The sequence below is a fragment of the Drosophila novamexicana genome, unplaced genomic scaffold, assembly GCF_003285875.2.
Source record: "Drosophila novamexicana strain 15010-1031.04,08,12 unplaced genomic scaffold, DnovRS2.1 tig00000770-arrow-pilon, whole genome shotgun sequence".
NCBI lineage: Eukaryota > Metazoa > Arthropoda > Insecta > Diptera > Drosophilidae > Drosophila > Drosophila novamexicana.
In genome coordinates this window covers 295,809-315,721 of record NW_020824821.1, presented here as the reverse complement: position 1 = coordinate 315,721, position 19,913 = coordinate 295,809, and the positions used below count along the sequence as shown (strand labels likewise).

The 19,913-nt window shown below is 44.2% G+C and overlaps 1 protein-coding gene and 2 long non-coding RNA genes across 7 annotated transcripts in view; all 3 read right to left on the bottom strand.

The window, feature by feature from the left end:
• LOC115763842 (mucin-5AC-like) overlaps positions 1-7,823 on the bottom strand; it is a 76,580-nt gene extending 68,757 nt beyond the window's left edge. Inside the window, exons 1-2 of one of the 3 annotated variants that reach the window (XM_030706606.1) lie at positions 7,783-7,823; positions 4,712-5,213 (exon numbers count right to left, since the gene is read on the bottom strand). In XM_030706606.1, the coding sequence (XP_030562466.1) occupies positions 4,712-4,811 (100 nt within the window). In that variant the 5' untranslated portion in view covers positions 4,812-5,213; positions 7,783-7,823. Of the gene's footprint in view, positions 1-4,711; positions 5,388-7,725 lie in introns of those variants that run through there. The other 2 variants (XM_030706607.1, XM_030706605.1) reach the window with 2 other exon arrangements.
• Positions 7,824-11,692: 3,869 nt separating this feature from the next.
• LOC115763772 lies at positions 11,693-12,230 on the bottom strand. Of its 3 annotated transcripts, XR_004017948.1 has the most exons (4): positions 12,108-12,230; positions 11,995-12,044; positions 11,866-11,937; positions 11,693-11,793 (listed from the first exon to the last, which is right to left on the bottom strand). It is a non-coding gene; the product is annotated as an uncharacterized LOC115763772 (long non-coding RNA). The 3 variants fall into 3 exon arrangements; XR_004017949.1 differs by lacking the exon at positions 11,995-12,044; XR_004017947.1 differs by lacking the exon at positions 12,108-12,230 and having other exon boundaries at positions 11,995-12,101.
• Positions 12,231-12,326: 96 nt separating this feature from the next.
• On the bottom strand, positions 12,327-12,706 carry LOC115763773. The gene is made up of 3 exons (XR_004017950.1): positions 12,686-12,706; positions 12,462-12,627; positions 12,327-12,388 (listed from the first exon to the last, which is right to left on the bottom strand). It is a non-coding gene; the product is annotated as an uncharacterized LOC115763773 (long non-coding RNA).
• Between the last annotated feature and the right edge of the window lie 7,207 nt (positions 12,707-19,913).

The following is a 19,913-nucleotide window of genomic DNA, read 5'->3' as shown; positions in this document are numbered from 1 at the left end:
TGTGGTTTAAATTGGTTGGCAATAAAAGTTGGGTTATTAACTTGATTTATAGTTCTAGGGTGGTAGCGGGGAGGTGGCGATAGGTATGAAATGAAAGATTCCTGCAATATATATAATATTCTAGAAGCAACATAACATGTTAGGTGGCTCTAGCTCTTATTATTTGCCCAATTTGCTAAAAAAAACAGGATGTCGATATCGTTTCTTATCGATTGCTTGGAAACTGAGGAAGTTATCGATTATCGGAAACAAACTCGATCTGCGCGGGAGCTGAGGCATCTACATCTAAAATTTCAAGTCTCTAGCTCTTATAGGTTCTGAGATCCTTGCGTTCATACATACGGACGGACGGACGGACGGACGGACGGACGGACGGACGGACGGACAGACAGACATGGCTAGATCGACTCGGCTATTGATGCTGATCAAGAATATATATACTTTATGGGGTCGGAGATGCTTCCTTCTGCCTGTTATATACATTAGGATTTTGCACAAATACAATATCCCCTTTACCCATTTTTAATGGGTTCGGGGTATAAAAAAAAAAAGTTCCCTTGGCAGGGTTTGAACTCGCAACTGACCGAATTACTTGCTATGTCTCTAATCAACAGACAACGTTTTGACAAAAAAACGAACTAAAATTACAAAATTAAAGGTCGCAATTACCATGCTGCTAGAATGCGATAGAATGCGAAGCAGACGCGTATAAATGTGTGTGTACATGTATACAGAAATTCTTGAAGTATTCTTTAGCTGCCCCATCCAATTGCGCAGTTACATATAAGTTTGGTGTTTTCTTAACCGATCTTTATTGAAATATTCTACAGTATATTATTGTACCATGGAATATTTGTGTATTCTCAAAAAGTCAATTGAATTTAAACTGCGGCTTGAATTGGTTGGCAATACAAGTTGGGTTGTTTACTTGATTTATACTGCTTACGGGACTGCTGTCTATGGATAGAATTAAATAAAAAATTCCCCCTTTCAGTTCGGGTTCCGAAAATCTCATGGCACATCGGAATTTTTTCTCCGAGGCTTTCGAACTTAAACATAAAACAAGCCTTCGACAGGGCCTGGCATGCTGGACTACTCTGCAAAATCAAGCCCTTGCTGCCACCGCAGCTTTATTTGGCATTCCTTAAGGGAGTGTGTTGGGGCCTACGCTCTATACCCTCTTTACCTATGACATTCCCACTGGCTGTACAATTGAAGTCGCGGATCTACACGACCTTACTATCGCCACTTTTGCAGAACACAGAGCCATCTTATCAAGAAAAAAATGTCTTTACAAAGCTACTGACGTCCTGCGGCAATATCTTCACAAATTTAAAGTATTGGCATTAATTTAAATAAATGTGCCAATGTGACCTATGCGCTACGGAGGGATATGTGTCCGAGAGTATTCTTGCGCGGTTAATTGGCGACGCACGCAAATGGCAGTGCACTTAGACAGGCGCTTGAATTTTAGCAAACACATCACAAGTGTTTCAGTTACCCTGAATAACAGATTGAGAAAACTAAGATGGCTTCCAAACAGTGCGCTATCTTTAAAAAATAAAGAAACCATCTATAAAACCGGCATAGCTCCCGCCTGGCGTTAATGAATACAGGTATACGGTATTGCTGCAAAGTCCCGTCTAACGCAAATCAGGGGGTTTCAAGCAAAAACGCTCCGATATCTGTCTGGTGCCCCAATGTCGGGGACGTTATAAATATACAGGCAGGATATGTAATGACATATCGCGACTAAGAAACCATCCTAATCGTCTGGCTAGGCGTCTTCTTAATAGACGTAGGAATGGATGAGTCCGAAAGCGAAGGAGATTGCGAAGGTCTCACCAAATCGATTTATATCATCCATCCTTGTAAATTTTTATATTAGACTTACTAGTAGAATAAGTAGTTTGCAAATATTCATATAAATTTAATTTAAGTTGATAAACAAACAAAACAAAACAAAAAATAACAAAAAAAATAATAAATTATATTTTCAAATAGTTAAAGCTTTTGCGGTAAAGCATTTATGGCTTTAACTAAACTAAATTGCTTGAACCCTTCGTTAACTCTTGTGCTTAACTTTTGGAACACAATTTACACTTGAGTGCATTTAAGAATGCAGGATTTTCTTTGTGTGTAATCCCTTAGATGTTTGTGTGCACCCATCCCGTTTCGTACCAACAACAAATCGACACTTTTCCTAATTATGATGGGCATGTTGTTGAGTCGATTCGATTCGACTGGATCAGTTGGATCTGTTGAGCTGTTGATGAAAATTGGACCTCGCTCGGAATATGGTCATGGTCATGTAATCTCAACTGAAACACCACAGAGCCGGACACTCCGCTCATCAAATAGCTGTCGAGAAGGCGCTAATAATGATGATGGGCACTGCGCGCAGCCCACAGCTCGCTTCCACCCCGGGCCGTAATTTGTGTAATAATTGTGCCTAAGCGTTTAAGTCAGGCGTGCCAGTTGAGCGGCTAACCACTGGAATCTCGAGGGAGCCGGAGCCGGGCACTTGTCTGACAAGCCAGCAGTAGAGGGGGCGCGTAGTCGGAACTGGGGCTGTGACTGTGGCAGCAGCCAAAAAGCCAAAATGCCAAAAACAAAACAACAATGAAGAATGGCGGTCAAATGCCTGCGGCCGTGGGCAACTGAATGAGTTAGTTACTCGCCTAATGCCTGGCAGCCCTCAGGCCGCCGGAGGGGCGGGCGGGCGGCAGTGCTACAGAGCCAGTTTTGTTACAAGCATTCAATGGTGCTCGACTTCCTGCAGAATTTGATTAAACAAAAGTAAAAGTTTTCATCTCGAGCGACGAGCAACAGCAGCAGCAGCCACTTTATGCAGCACGGTTTTGTTGTTGTTTTCATTGTTCGACTTGGTCGCAATTTTCCCTTCCTATACCCTCCATATATATATATATATATATATATAGATACATATATATGTATCGAGGTTCCCCGAGTATTTTCGTTGTTGTCGGTCTTGTAACTGGCGGCTGGTCCATTTGTAGTCGGAATTGTGGCTTCTCAAGCGCTGCGTCCACCACTTTCATAGCCAACAATCGCAAAAATCAACAAGAAGCAACTGGCAATTGTATATTTCATCTGGCATACAGACCAGTGAATGCTCTGCCAGAGCTCATCCGAATACATATGGCAGATGCATATGTGTATATAAAAGAATTAATGCGAAATACTCAACTAACGCAATCACAGAGAATTTTTCATCAGCTTCGGATTAAAATTGATCAAAAATTAAGTTAAGCAAAAGCAATAACAAATATATATATGGGTGATGTATTTCCCAGACAATACAGTTCATTTAAGGGCTTGGCTAAAAGAAAAATAAGCCACGTTTGGCGTCGGTTACAAATAATATTTTCCAGCTTTTAACACAATTTCCGTGAAAGGCACCCGGTCAAGCCCACACGTCGCCCTTTGGACACTCACAAATTTGAATCATACTGCCGCTGTTTTTCAACATTTTCTATTTTGTTTTTTGTGTGAAGAAGTGCATGCATTTGATCGCATTTGGCTCATTGAGTTGAGTCTCATTTTTATTTGTTTTTCTTCCTTTTTTTTTTGGGTTTTTCCTTTTGCCTTTTAAAATTGTAACTACTATTCAGGAGTAGTTTTTTCTGGTGCATTTCAAGGACTACTTTGTTGTGTGTTTTCGAGTGAAACTTTTGACTGCTAAATGTAAAGTCGGTTAATTAACCAAAGAATAAGTTAAACAAAGCATATTTGAACTGTAAAACAAAAGGAAGTTCTTTAACAAATACTTGTTGGAATATTACTATATGGCACTTAATAAAAAGTAGTTAAAGTCTAGGAAAAACGTGAAAATACCACTTTTTATTTATTTTAATTTTACCATATACCTTGGTATTTTGAGGCTACTTTGCACTCTGGCAAAAAATAGGGTTATTAAGTTTCACACAATATTTTATTTAATGCATGGAAGCCATAAAACTTTGGAATTGAACATAATTAAAGTCAAGTAAGCTTCTTGATTTCAGATCAAATATGAATATGAATGAAATCTATTTATTTTATACAGAAAGATTTTTTGTTTATTTTATTTAATAAACGGCTTTTGATTTGTTTTGAACAATTTTATTAAATTTGTATATATAACCATTTGTGAGAGGATGATAAGGTTTAAATAATATTATATTTATTAAATTAGGTATATGTATGTATATCTTTAAGTATTCTTTCATTAGTCTCGCTTGCCACAGTCTGCCAGTTTTTAACACTTATGCTTAATACATGCATCTAATATAATTTGTTTAGACAAATAGAAACTTTCTACACATTTTTCGCTTCGCATTTTCCAAATCTATTTATCCAACTGCCAATTACTAAATAATATATTCCTAAGCCAATTCATCAAGTAAACCAGCAAAAAAGTTTAAAATAGCAGTGCAATTCTACAACTTAAAATTCATATCTGTTCAAATATGTAAAAAGTTGAATCAACGCAGAAAAGTGCCTCAAAATCAGTAACCCCAACCGCAGATTTCTCCTACCCTAGGCTACCCCGCCAGCCAACGCCGCCTATCAAATTATTATTATTGCAAAGTACACAAAGAGCTACAGAGGGCATATAAAAGTAAGCAGCGTTTGATATGCGGCAAATATAGCACCAAAAATTAAATTAAATAAAATGAAAATCAAATTTGATATTATGCAAACTTACCCGCTGTGGCACAGTGGAGCAGCTGTGGCTGCAGGACGAGGTATAGCAGGAAGCAGAGGCAAAGGCTGGCAAAGATCGTTGCTGGGTGCTGGGAGCGCATGTTTCCGGGGCCTCTTAATAAAATGCCGGGCAAATTAATAATCCGCGTCCTCTACTGGTATGCTGTCCGCCAGCAAATCCGCTTAACTGGGTCACCACAGCATGCGCCGTGTGGCAAATGCGGCAGGAGTGGAGCGTGCCACACGAGCTGCTCAACCGCATGCAGATGCTGCGGGCGATGCGAAATGTTTTCTACGCTCTTCTGGCTGATATTGATATTGCTGTTGCTGCTGCTGCCGCTTTTGCTTATTATGTTTAGTTTGCATTAAGACACAAGTCAGGTCTGTTCAGTGGTTGGGCTAATGCGGGGTGCCCCTCAAATTGGTTGATTTGCCTTGTTCTTTACGCACACAATTGCGAGCTTAGCATATTTCACAATTGCACTCTCGTCCAGATGCCACAGCTACAACAACAACAACACGTAGCAAGTTTTAAATATTCTCACATTGCCGCCCGCTCGCCCTTTTTTCTATTTTATGGCAAGGTCTTGTGCAAAATCCGCTTTTGAAATGTTTGTGTGTGTTTTAGGTTAAGTTATGTGGCCAGCAGCAGCATGTAAGTTTAGCAGGGCGTTCCAGCAAATCGAAACGCCTTTTTAGCTCAAGTTTAAGCTGAGCATTTTACTGGCTTTCCTTAAGCTATAAGCTATGCAAATGTTGGCCTTGTTAGGCATTTAATACCGTAATTAAAGTAAGGCTCTATTGGGAACTCTCTTACAGTAAGCCCAAGCTTCTCTCTTATTGCAAATTATTATTTCTTTCCATTTTCTAAAATGTAATCGCGTGCGTTGCAAGGTATGCTACTGCCATTTTAGTTCGTCTTAGGCAGTACATACTTTAGTTACCAGCAAGTCAGCAGCTGTTAAAATACCTAACACAATTTTTAAGTATTTGCCATGAGTTTATAAGTCTTGTGTTTTACATTTTGTCAAAAATTGCTCTTCTTCAAACTGTTAAGTACTTGAAAGTGTGTGACGACGCGCTTCAAGAAAACTATTTACAGAGATCTTAAGTCTAGCCAAAGTTTTTGAGTCTAGCCAAAGTTTTTGAGTATGACAAAAATGTTAAAAATCGCCAAGAAATATATGAAATTTTGTCTGCTGTGTTTTACTTAGGCGTGCAGTACTGTAATTATAAGCGTACCTAGTCACCACATACGAAAGTTAATGCCAATAATATATAGTCAAGATTGACATATTCATGGCCGCGCTCAAAAGTATGCTACAAAGCTCATTGAGTAATTGTGATAGCTGCGCCCTTGTTAGGCGTTAAGTACTGTAGCTAGCAGCTGAAAAGCAGCAGGTAAATACTTTAAATACTTAGACTAGTTTGCTTTTATAGAGAAATGCTAATATTTTTAAATGTTCTGGCAGTATGATGCGGCTGTTTCAGAACTACGCTGAGAAGTATACTATACAAATAAGAATATTGCGAATGGCTGGCGAAATCGCTCTCAGGCACACATGTAGCAGTGTGAGTGTGTGTGTGAGGAATTCCATGTGGCCGACTTCTGTTGCTGTTACCTCATCTTTCTTTTACGCTTGAGACTATTTGGCATTAACGAAATTTATTTATGCGGGTGTTTAGTCGGGCGTAAAAGGTGTGCATATGGCCAGGCAAACACGCCCCCCCACACACACCCACACACACTTGGGCAGAGACAGGCACAGACAGCACTTGGAAATGCACGACACGCGCTTACGAATTGAAAGGATTTGCCTGCCTTCTGCTTGGGCTTAGACTTAGGCGTGTTGCCAGGAGTCGGGTTCGAGTGCGAGGTTTGCGCTTGACCCTTTTGTTTTCAGGTTGTGCGGCAAATAATGATTTAAATGCCGTTTGTTTTTGCCACAGCATACAAATGCGAGGAGGCCTTGAGAAATGCCAGCCATTCATAAGTAATGGCAACCGGTTACCAAATTTTATGTTCTAGCCGACTGAATTCCATGCATTAAAGCGCTGCCGCTGTTGTTGTTGTTGTTGTTGTTGTTGTTGTTGTTGCTGATAACGTAAATAATACTAAATTGATTGCACAAACAAAACAACAAGCGGAAGTGTAAATGATTTAACACAAGTTCCCGTTGCTCTCAACGCTCTCCTCTATAGGCCTTCAACTCCTGACTTCTGTTTGCTGTGCTTAGCTTTTCCTCTGATTCTTGCTGTTGTTGCTGCTGCTGCTGGCAAAGCAAACAGATGAGAGCGGAAGATAAAATTTTTTAGCCGCCAAGCCGGAAACAGAAATTTTTCTGACTTGTAATTTAATTTATTGTTGCGCCCATTAGAGTTATACATTTATATAAATAAATATATATACATATATTATATATATATTTATTATTTTAGCCTTATTTTCACAAAAACATTGTTGATATTAAATATTGACTTGAGCTGTGTGTGATTTTCATGTGTATTTGTATTTGTTAAGCAAATCATATAATAAATAATAGAATTAAGCGAAAAGAGGCCAACATAATTCGGAATAAATTTCTTGCTTAGTATTCAATTATTAATGTTTTATAAACGCCTTTCAACCTTTCAAAAAATTCTCTTGATACATGATTTGCTTGGGAAGCTGTGTGTGAATTCCAAGAAAATCAGACAACATAAAAACAGGATGAGCGCAAATTTAAAATATTTTTATACTGTCAAAAAGAGCAAATTAAATAAAATAAAAGAGCTCGAAAATATACGAATATATGGAAATTCAAATTATATTTTCAGCTTGTTTGCTTATATATATATATATATATATATATATATATATATAATAAATTGTTTTTTAGTTCGTATTTATATTAATTAATTTTTTTTTTTTAAATTGTCTTTTTTAATATTTTTTTGAATATTATATTTCTCAAAATATGAATTTTAGTTTTAAGATGTGAGATTGTATTAAGTTTATTTACAAATTCACCATACACCACATTGAATGCTCATTTATATTGTTTAGTGTCATATCATTTTTAAATTAATTACACTCATTCATATTTATTCACTGTATTCACATTATATATTCACTTGTTAAGTTCAACGAATTTGATGTTTCGCACCTGCGCCTCTCAAACGATGCGCGCGCGACACCGGCTAAAAGTAGACTAAACGATGCCAACGAAACGTGGATGATGCTGTTCGGCTTATGTTACTTAACAGCTGTAAGCCAAGAGAGCAAACAAGAGAGTTTGCGAACATAACGTGATTAACTCAGTCAATGTTAACTTGCTAGTAAGAGATGCTGCGCTGTTAGGCAACTGTTTACTGTGACAGCTCTTTTTCATGTTAATGGCTTAGTTAAGCCGCGCGTACAAAATGCAATTGTTGTGTTTAAGTGTTTCTGTTGTAAATATCTATTTATACCATCGTATTTAGCATTCCAGCAAAATGGCTAATTAGGATTTTAATGGCTCAAGCGTATACAGTAAAATCCTTAAGCGCTGCCCAATTCAAGTGACCCTGTCATAATCATAAAGACAATTAACCTTCTCATGAATGTGCTTGGCAATTTACACAAACGAATTCTGAAGAACAAACACACACACGCACTTACAGACGCATAACAGTGCGATAACATTATTTCTCATTAACGTCAAGCTAACAAATTGGGTGGCACACACAATGGAGCCTCAAAGCCGATAGAGTTGTGAAATAATGGAGCTCCCTAGTAACCCTAAGAAACAAAAAACAACACGGTAAAGGCAAAGGCAAAACCAACAACCACAACAACAATTACACAGCAGGCAAATGCAGGCGCATTGAGCAAAACTAGGACACACGCTGGCAACAACAATGAAAAAGCAGCATTGAAAACGTGCGTCGCAGGACGACTGGCAAGTGCAAAGCACAAGGATAAGCATAATATTCCAATGCACACACGCACACAAAAAGGCAGCTTAAAAGAAAACAAAAGACAAAATTATTCTGCAGCATACACGCAGCCCATGGATGTCGCCGCGCAAGCCAAAGCGAGAGTGAGAGTGAGAGGGCGCGAGCCACACGCAGTGATTGAGTGAGTGGAGCAAGCGAGCGCGATGATGATTTGAGAACAATGCATTAGAGTGGATCGGGCAGGGGCGGGGCGCAGAGTTTGCATAAAATTCAATTTGTCGTGTGCAGCAGTCATGAATATGCCGCACAGCCGAGCTTTAGCTTCCGCTGCTGCTGCTGTTGTTGACACTGAAGCCCACATTCTGCTGTCTGCTAGTATATAACATAGCTCAAGCCAAACTCTCTCTCTTTCTCTCTCTCTCTCTCTCTCTCTCTCTCTCTCTCTCTCTCTCTCTCTCTCTCTCTCTCTCTCTCTCTCTCTCTCTCTCTGTCGTTCGCCTGCTCTGTACGATTGCAATTGGTGTTATTGTTGCTATTGCTGTTATTGCGACTGTTGTTGCTGTTGTTGGCGCATAGTATGCAGCCGCTGTGGCGTAACATATGCGCGGAATTACTTACGAGGCATCGCAGTCAACGTCGCCGTCGCAGTCGCCGTCACCGTCGCCGTCGCTGTTGCTGTCACTGGCAGCAGCGCTGGCCTCCTGGAACTGGTTCTGGTTCGGCTGCTGTTGGCTTGTAAAACAATGCCTGCATTTGGCTGCACACAAGACACATGCAATTATTAACAAACACTCAAATGCACACACTCACACTCATACACAATATATAACAGACAATTGTACAGTTTTTTGTGGCATTTAACAACAGTTAAAACAATCGCACAATGCTGTCGTATAAAAAACTTTTTCGCTTTTGTTTTGTATTTTTTGTGGCCCGCAGTTGATAATTATCGAGACCCTAAAGCGTTTGCCATGGCCACAGCCGAAGTGGCCCATTATGTGGCAACAAATGAATGATAATCAGCCGGCTGATAGGGCCCAAGGGCATGTTAGAAGAGGGCGGGGCCTAGTGGGGCACAGCTGGCGTTGAGCTTGTCATATGCTTGACCACAGCATGTCCAAAGTTTTAAATGAGCTCGAGTGTGTGTGTGAGTGTAAGTGTGTAGGTATTGTCCTGTTTTAGCCAGTTTTTCAAAGTCCTCGAGTGTGACACAAATATAACGCATACGTCATGTGTGGCAGGGACTGAGCGAAAGTGTTTTCGAGCTTAACTTGTTGACAATCTAATTTAAAAATATTTACTCGAAATATTATTTTAAAAGCTTTACACTACAAACTTGTTAGAAAATCTAAAGAGACAATATTTATGTATAACTCATATTTATATTGAAGTATTACTCATAAATTATGCCCAAAATATGTGTTTGACATTTGCCTTAAGCTAATTCTTGATATGTCTATAAGCCATTTAATGCGATTTTTGTGAAAATTACGTATGCAAAAGTGCAGCACTCTGCTGATTCACTCAATAGCACTCAATTAAGAAGCTGTTGAGTGTGAGAATTGCTGCGCTTTTCTTGCTGCACAACTTTTGCACACCTTTCACTTTTACAGGTCATTAATCACAGAAATGCAAAAAGGAAATAAAATGATTTTAAAAAACTGCGTAAAGATACGCCTGTGATAAAAGAATTTGCGCTCCAGTGGCTCAGCTGACTTGATGCGATTAAATTGGACAAGCGCTTTTGTGATTACAAAAATAATCAAATAAAAATCGAAAACAGAAACGAAAAAAAAATCGTCAAAAAAGAAACATAAAATGAGCCAGCAATTAAGCTGTAAATGAAGTTGCATTTGAGTTCGACATTTTCAGCGCTTTAATTAAGTTACGGCTTAGCGGGCAGCGTCAGCAGCAGCATGCGGATTTTACGTATACGTACGAGTATAGCGCGGGCGAGCTGTGCGGCTTTTGGGCCAAACGCAAACAATTCACGTCAATTAATTATAGCCGACTGCGAGCCGGTAAACACAAAGCTGAACTTCACCGCAGCGGCGACATGACTACAACTACATAGATTACGATTGCCTCGGACAAACAAATGGCAAGCGGACACAGGACGAAGCAGGCAGGCGCACCAAATATGCAATTGCAAACGAAAAGTCAAAAACAGAAGCAGCAACAAGAACAACATCAGCATCAGCATCAGCATCAGCATGAGCTAATAACTGCCACAGGCTGGGCTTAGTCAAAGTTTAGCCCCAGCTGCGATATAAATTCTGTGGTTGCAGCTCCTCTGCTACGAGCCAGGACATGTGGCAGCAGCTCTATCGAAAATTTCGACAAGAGATAAACGCAATTAATTCAAAATTTATTCGATACCAAAGAGAAAACGACATGAGCTCCAGCTCCAGACTGGACAAATGGGCATTGTTGTTGGCTCTGTAGTGCCTCCGTTGTTGCACATTGGACATAGTCATGACGACTGCAACACAGACTGCATTAGCCTCAAGTGCAATGTGACAGCGGCAACGAGTCGAGTGACAGCAATACTAACAGCAAGTCATACACTTATGTCGACAGTCATGCCATGCCCCCACGCTCTAGCAGTTTTCACACACCCGCAGCATCTACCATTTATGCTTGCTGACTGATTGATCCGGCACACTCTCCATGGTGCTCCACATTTGAAGTGGGACAGCTAAACGCTGCATGAATATTTCAGAATCCGTTGCCTGAATAACACGTTGCATGTGGCATAAATCCGCAGAATTGTTGAATTCCCGAAGCTGTTAAACATTTTAATTGCTGATAAGCTAGGGTAATGAGGTTTTCAATAAGTCGGCTAACCAATTCGTTTTAAATGCGAAACTACAGTAAACGCTCGATTTATTTGGCAGCAAATAAAAGTCACGTATGTCTCATATATTGATAGAGTGTAATTCAAGCTTTGATACAAATTATCGTTTTTTATCGATAACACTTGAGAGTGAACCTTACAAGACTCCTCCAAATGCCCTAATCTATGCATTTAAAGGATGCATTTGTTACGGAACTGCTTGTTTCTCAGTGGGCCGCGCCGGCTGGCTCATCGGATTCTCTGGGTGTGGTCCCATCCCTGGCCCGCAGTCCCTGGCAGAGTCAGAAGAAGACTCCTAATTGCACTCCCTGAAAAGGAGTAGATTTTTTTTTATCGTTAAATTTAGTTAATTTGTATTTATAAAATATATTTATACATACGTAGGCACTTACGCCGAGCTTCACTCTAGAGTGCGAACGGTGAGGGGAACTCCAAAGGTGATGCATCTGCGCCTGTAAAATATAAAAATCTAAAATTAACACTTGCGCGAACTATGCTCACAGACTTACCCAATTTGAATTTACGCATTTATATCGCCCCTTACCACCCTCAGAGAGCTCTTTAGGTAGGGTAAGGTAGAATTAAGCGATTTAATACATACAATACATAATACGTGACATACCCAGTTTTAAGTAATTGTGTGGGCCATTGTTCCTAAATCGGCGCAACGATTGCCTCTAAAGTGCCTCCGTGCGCGTTTCTTTTGCGGCGACTAGCAATATCCTTGTAGTACTTCGTCGCCTGTTCCATTCAGTGTTGTAAAAAAATAAAAAAAAATTAATTCTATAAGATAAGAGAAAAATTTAGGAATTAATGCGCTTTGTCAATTAGTATAAATATATGCAACAGTAATACGCACCTGTGAAGTTAATGAATTATCCGCTTGCATGAGATCCTAAACAGCTGCAAGATAAATGCCATAAGCAATGATTATGATTGTTATACATTTTAAGAAAACGCAACCAATTATACGCACCTATTGAAAGAAATCATGTCCGGCTAAAATAATATTGTTGGGGAGAGTAGGCATTATGGCCGACACGGGCTAATATAGGCCATTTAGTGGCCAAAATGAGGGAGACGAGTGGAGGTGATCGTCTCATGGTAGGGCGGGTACGCTGGGTCCGGAACCGGGGCCCGATCTGGAAGAGTAAGGTGGATAAATAGTGTTTTTTTGTTAATTTATATTGAGTGTCTTACCTTTGTTGTTTACATTTTCATAGTTGTTACAGCTGTGTATTTTGTTCATGAGTTAGTAGTTCCGAATATTTGTTATCGATTATGCGGTTCATTTTGAGTAGTGTTGTGTGAGTCTGTTTTGCTACAGACGTGTAGCTTTGTTGTTATCGATTGTGCGGACTGCGGGCCAGGGATGGGACCACACCCAGAGAATCCGATGAGCCAGCCGGCGCGGCCCACTGAGAAACAAGCAGTTCCGTAACAATATGGCGCCCAATTTGAAGAAGCACTCGGCTTCTTTGAAGTCGGTGTGTAATCAAAGAAAAATAAATACGATAAAAATGAAGGTACAGAGGAAAGGACTCCCTTGGCTTCAGGACCCACACCGCTGAAGTCTTATGTGGCACGAGTAGGTAGCTCATAATCGCGCAGCGTGTAGTGGAATCCGAGAAGCACGACGGAAGTAGAGGTTATCTGAATATCCATCCATAAGCATGAGGGGTTTTTTTTTTGTAGTGGTTGATGGCCGTTCGCATGTTGGCGAAACATTTGCGACTATCCATCGTTCGCCTGGTGGTAGCCGCAACGACAAAAATGTGATATTAGGGTAGTTTAGTCAGATGTTATTTATTCAATTAGTAGTTTTTGTCTCATTTTGTGTCAATGTTGGATGTATGCTGGCCGTAGTTATACGAGCTTCGGAGACAGGTGACCCAGGACGATATAGAGCCGAGCCTGCGCCGCATCTGTCACACAGCATATCCCAAAAATGGCCAGAAGAGCGACGGAGACGGATCTTGCCATGGTGTCCATTGATATGGGGAGTTTTCTTGTCGCGGTTGATGACGGTAAGTCACGTTTGCTAAGTGGTGAACGTTCGCGACCGTCCATCGTAGCCTGGTGGTAGCCGCCATGACAAAATAACCTGTGACAAGATGTGATATTAGGGTAGGTCTGACTAGAGTTTGTTTAATGTTTTCTATTTGTTTTGTCCCACTCTGTGTTAACGTTTGGTGTGTGCTGGCCGTAGTTAAATGAGCTTCGGAGGCAGGTGACCCAGGACGATATAGAGCCGATCCTGCGCCGCACCTGTCACACAGCATACCCTAAGGGTGCACAGAAGTGCGACAGAAACCAAATAGCCTTCAAGGTAGCGTTCCTTGCATGCCGTTCGTCAGTCAAACTGACGAACTGAGCATGGGACGAATGCTAAAGTGTTGTCCACTGTCCAGATTATGCGTAGATTATTTAGCCTGTGTTAGGATTTGTCTTCTCTCCCCCAAGTATTTGAAATTAATTAGAAAGAAAAAAAAATTTAATTTTGTGAGTGTTTTTGTGGTCGATGTGTATTAATTTATTATTCTTTATTAGTAAGATTTGTTAGTGGGTGTTTATTTATTTATTAATTTATAAGGAATATTAGTAAAGTTTTTATAAGGGTTGTAAGCCTTGTAGAAGAGAGGGGTACTGTTCTCAGAAGGGATAAGTATGGCTGAGGAACAGGTGTCTGATTGGGCTTCTGACGCTGATGGGGCGTCGGCTCTGCCACCGCCGCGCCCAGCTGGAGGGCTGGTGCGAACGCCAATGAATTTCCGGGGATTTCCAGAGAGACAGATCCCGGAAGAGGGTCACCTGGTAGACTTGGAGAAAGAATTGGCGCAACAGGATAGACCTCCACAGAACCTGGAGTTCCCAAAAGCCCCGAAAGACTCAGTGCTCAAATCGGCGGCAAACGCGGCGATCGCTCAGGCCCACCAAACATATCTGCATGCTCTGCCATCTGGCATCAGCGAGTCCATCCGCGAGGAGATGCGAGCTGGCTTCATGGAAATGATGAAGGGCATCATTGATGTGCTTAGGCCGCCAGGGAGCCAAACCGCCGAGACTAACACTGCGCCGAAGCCGCCCAGACATGTCGAGCCGGGACCGCGAACAGGCGCCATCCCGAAAGAACGGGAAGTGTTCCAGCGCGAGGCATTTCCACCACCGGTGCCACCGAAGCCACGTAGACAAGGCGCACGAGGGGCGGAGTATTCGTCCAGCAGCCCAGTTTACGTGGCAGATGCTCAGTCGAGGAACTGGCGTAACCCGAATAACCGCCATTTCCGAGTAGAGGACCGGAGAGCGGATGATTTTCAACCGGAGGAGGCGTACGCCAACGTGCGAGAAACTGCGTACATGAAGCTCGAGCGGTGGAACGTCAAGTTTGACGGCGAGGACGCGATGAATTCGGTCGAGGACTTCGTGTTCCGCCTAGAGTTCCTGCAGAGGCAGTATCAGTGCCCGTGGAAGGAGGTCCTGCGCGGTTTCCACCTGCTCCTGACCGGCCGCGCCCGCGAGTGGTATTGGATGCACGTGCGGCATTCTAGGGTCGACAGCTGGGTGCAACTGCGGCATGCCCTCTTGGACAGGTTCCGGGGCTACCAGACGGAACACGATGTAATGCAGGAGCTTCTACAACGAGAGCAACAGGCCAGCGAAGGGGTGGATGATTATATCCACCACATGCGTCAACTCGCCGCGCGATTCCAGAAGCCGCTGAGAGACCGAGAGCTGGTGAGGATTATAAAGCGTGGTTTAAAAGAAAGTCTGGCGAAATATATCTATGCCATGGACGTACTCACCGTGGATGAGCTGCGCCAAGAGTGCCTAGAAGTGGAGAGGCACATGGGTCGCAGAAGCCGGACTGGGTACCTTCAGCCGTCGCGTTGTCCACAAGGAACGAGGCCCGTAGTCCACGAGGTTGAAGTACCACCGCATCTTACAGAAACGCCACCGGGAGAACTGGAGGAGGCATTCGTGCGAAGCAGAAACTCATCCCGAATTGTATGCTGGAACTGCAGACAGTTCGATCACGTCTTTAGAGACTGCCTGTCCAAGGAGCGGAAAATATTCTGCTATAGGTGTGGAAAGCCGGACACTTTCTGCTCGCAGTGTGAAAACTGTCCGGGAAACCCCAGAGGGAGCGCGGTGATGGCGGGACAGACGCGTTCCGGGACGGCGACCGCGGGGAAGCAGGAGAGGGGCACCTACCAGAGCCAATAATCATTGGGAAGGAGACGGAGATTTGGAATAAGGATCAGGATAAGGCTAATTATAATAATAGTATAAGCAAAGGAGGAACACTTAGGGGCTTACCATACGAAGAACGTGTTCGGGCATACATGTCGGCCCGAAATAGAATTTTTGGTGAGCGACAGCTGGAGGGGATGACGCTAGCCACCCGGAGGATGGTGAAGGCACGTGCGCGCTTCCGCAGACGCAGGATTACCAGGCGCCAGGTCGTCGAAGCGGTGAGACGGGAGGAGAGTATAGACCCACGAGTATTCGCCGAAGTGGAGGTCGCTGGGGCCAAGATGAAAGGGTTGCTGGACACGGGGGCCTCAGTCAGTCTGTTGGGACAAGGATGCCGGGAGTTAGTGGAGAAACTGGGATGGGAAGCGCGGCCATACGAATCGATGGTGAGGACAGCGGCGGGTGCCAATCGCCCAATTTTAGGTCGCGTTGTTCTGCCTGTGAAATACGGGAATAGAAAGGAAGATATCGTATTTTACATGTGCCCGGACCTGCGACAGGAACTATACCTGGGAATCGACTTCTGGCGAGCCTTCGAGATCGCACCAGAGCTGCTCGGTCCGGCCAGAAAGTCCGAAACACCCCCAGAGGCATCTGAGGTAACGGTAGCAAACCCAGAGGTGGCTTATTACCGGGACGACGACGACTGCGTGACGGATCCGGAAATGTGGGACCTGGACAACGATCAGAGGAGTCAGTTGGAAAGCGTGAAGCGCAGATTTCTCCAATTTGAGAAGGATGGCCTAGGGAAAACTCACCTGCTGCAGCACCGAATTCAGCTGATCGAGGGAGCAGAACCCGTGAAAGACAGACATTATCCGCTGTCCCCGGCCAAACAGGAGATCGTGTGGGCCGAGGTGGATAAAATGCTAAAGTTGGGCATCATCGAGGAGAGTGACAGCCCCTGGAGCAACCGGACGACGGTGGTGATGAGGCCTGGGAAGAACAGGTTTTGCTTAGACGCCAGGAAATTAAACAGTGTGACGGTAAAAGACGCTTACCCGCTTCCATGCATCGAGGGCATCCTATCGCGAATCGACGAGACTCATTTTATCTCTAGCGTCGACCTTAAGTTCGCGTTCTGGCAAATCGAGATGGAGGAGAAGAGCAGGGCGTATACGGCGTTTACTGTACCAGGGAGGCCGCTGTACCAGTTCCGCCACATGCCATTCGGGCTCTGCAACGCCGCTCAACAACTTTGCAGGCTCATGGACAAGGTAATCCCGGCGAATTTGAGGTCCAACGTATTCGTATACCTAGACGACTTGCTGATAATATCGGCAGATTTTCCAACGCACTTAAAATACTTGGAATTGGTGGCCGAGTGTCTGAGGAACGCGAACCTCACCATAGGTATGGCGAAGTCAAAATTCTGCTTCCGCAACCTAAACTACCTGGGTTTCATCATAGGCGGCGGGACGCTGCGCATGGATCCGGGAAGAGTAGAAGCGGTCCGGAACATCCCGAATCCGAGGACGGTCAAAGAACTACGAAGCTTCTTAGGTACGGCGGGGTGGTATCGCCGATTCATAAAGAACTTCGCCGAGATATCGGTACCGTTGACTGATGCCCTTAAGAAGCGAACGGGTAGATTTGTGTTGAGCGACGAGGCCATAGAAGCCATAGAAAGCTTGAAGTTAGCCCTCACCACAGCCCCAGTGTTAGTTCACGCGGATTTTCGAAGACCATTCTTCATCCAATGCGACGCATCTCACTACGGAGTAGGAGCCGTGTTGTTCCAGCTAGACGACGAACAACAGGAAAGGCCGATCGCATTCTTCTCGGCCAAACTCAACAAGCACCAGATCAACTATTCGGTGACCGAGAAGGAATGCCTAGCCGCCAAACTGGCCATACATCGATTCCGGCCGTACGTGGAGATGATGCCGTTCACGGTAATCACCGATCATGCGAGTCTGCAGTGGCTTATGAGTCTCAAAGACTTGAGCGGGAGATTAGCCAGGTGGTCCCTAGAACTGCAAGCGTTCCCTTTCTCCATGCAGTACCGCAAGGGAGCCGACAACGTCGTCGCAGACACATTGTCCCGAAGCGTGGAAGAGGTCGAACTAACCCCGGAAGATCTGTTGGGATTTCAGACCCCGGAGTTCGAGAGCACCGAATATCGAGAGCTGATAAGAGAGGTGATGAGCCAACAAGGGAAGTTGCCGGACCTTAGAGTGCAGGACGGACTTCTGTTCAAGAGGACCGTGCACGAGAGCTTGGAGGATGAGGTCGAAGGCACCAGTTGGAAGCTCTGGGTGCCGGAGTCGCTGACGGCAGGACTCATCCAACAAGCACACGCGGACGAGACGTCAGCTCATGGAGGCATGAGGAAAACGCTGCACGCGCTGCGCAGGCGATATTATTGGCCCAACATGGCCATACAAGTCAGGGACTATGTTCGGAAATGCGATACATGCAAGGAGACCAAGGCACAGAACTACCGAATGCAGGTCGGAATTGGGGAAGAAGTGCGCACCGACCGCCCCTTCCAGAAGCTATATATCGACTTCTTGGGGAAGTATCCACGGTCGAAACGAGGGCATGCGTGGATATTCGTCGTCGTAGACCACTTCTCGAAGTTTACTTTCCTGAAGGCCATGAGGGAAGCCACCGCGGCGGATGTCGTGAACTTCCTAGTGCATGAGGTGTTCTTCAAATTTGGCGTGCCGGAAGTGATCCATTCGGATAATGGACGACAATTCGTGTCAAAGTCGTTCGATGCGATGGTCCAGGCGTTTGGCATTACTCACCTGCGCACACCAGTGTATTCGCCTCAGAGCAACGCCGCCGAACGCGTGAACCGCACAGTGCTGTCGGCAATCAGAACCTACCTGGGTCAGGATCATCGGGAATGGGACGCGTACCTACCAGAGGTGGAAGTGGCGATCCGGAATGCGGTCCACAGCGCTACGGGAGTCACTCCGTTCTTCGCGGTCTTTGGACAGCAGATGTACCTGAATGGTTCCAGTTACAAACTGGCCAGGAAGCTGAGATCATTGGCCGACCACAGTATTTCTGACCTTGACGCAAAGGACAGACTGGCTGTAATCCGAAGCCAAGTCAAGGACCACCTGCACACCGCATACGAGCGAAGTCGCCAACGGTACGACCACCGCGCGCGACAGCTCCATCTGGAACCGGGACAGGAAGTGTGGAGGCGCAACTTCGCACTAAGCAGCTTCGGCAAAGCCTTCAATGCCAAGTTCGCCCGGAAGTTCTTGAAGAGCCGCGTCGTCCGAGCCGTGGGAACCAACGCCTACGAGTTGGAAGATCTCCAGGGACGCGTGCTAGGCGTCTTCCACGCAAAAGATATACGAACATAATCGTAATTTGCTCACCTCCCTGCCAGGCAACGGCGGCGGCAGCGCCAGTCCCCCCTTTTTTTTTGGGTCAGCGGCAAAAATATAGATTACTTGTCGTGGGTGTGGCCTACGTTGGGCATCGTTATTAGCCGGCTGGGTCAATCCATGAAATGCGCACGCAGATTCCTTGTAACTGTCCTTCATGTCGTTACAATAATCTGCGTGGTGATGTTGCATTTGACGTTATCGGCAGCACCGAGGGTTACTCAGTTGGTTGCGTGCGATATTATCGGCCACGCCGATATCTTTTGTCATATGGTCGGAGTATGCGGGGTGAAGCTGGGCCCACGGCGGAGCCCAAATTTTTGAAGGGTGGCAACGCCAGACATGCGATCCACGGCGCCAAAAGCGACGATTGCTATTGGCCGCCCGGTTCGCTCTTAAAGAGAATATGAGGAGAGCGGATCGCATGCCCTTGGATATGCCCTTGGCCTTCATTTGGGCCGTTGACCCAAAAAAAAATGCAGCTGTGCAGATGAGCAGCAACGGTGCCCGCCTCGCAAATGTATGCGTGTGCCGAAATTCGGCACCGATGGTGTGGCTGCCCAAAATGTCGAGGAGTTCGATTTGTTCAGCGGTTAACGGCGGGCGTGCCAGCTCGAAGTGAGCATAAAAGTTGTACATTGCATTTCTGCTAAAAGGACCCGAATTTCTTCCTTCTGCAAATTAAGCCGGCGCATAATACAAATGACTTAACGGACAAATAAAAGTTTCGTTTTTGTGTTCTTTTTTGCCGTTTAATAAATATATCGAAAGCAAACCGCTCGAGTCACAAAAAAAAATATAATAAAAATTTAAAAGAGACTTAA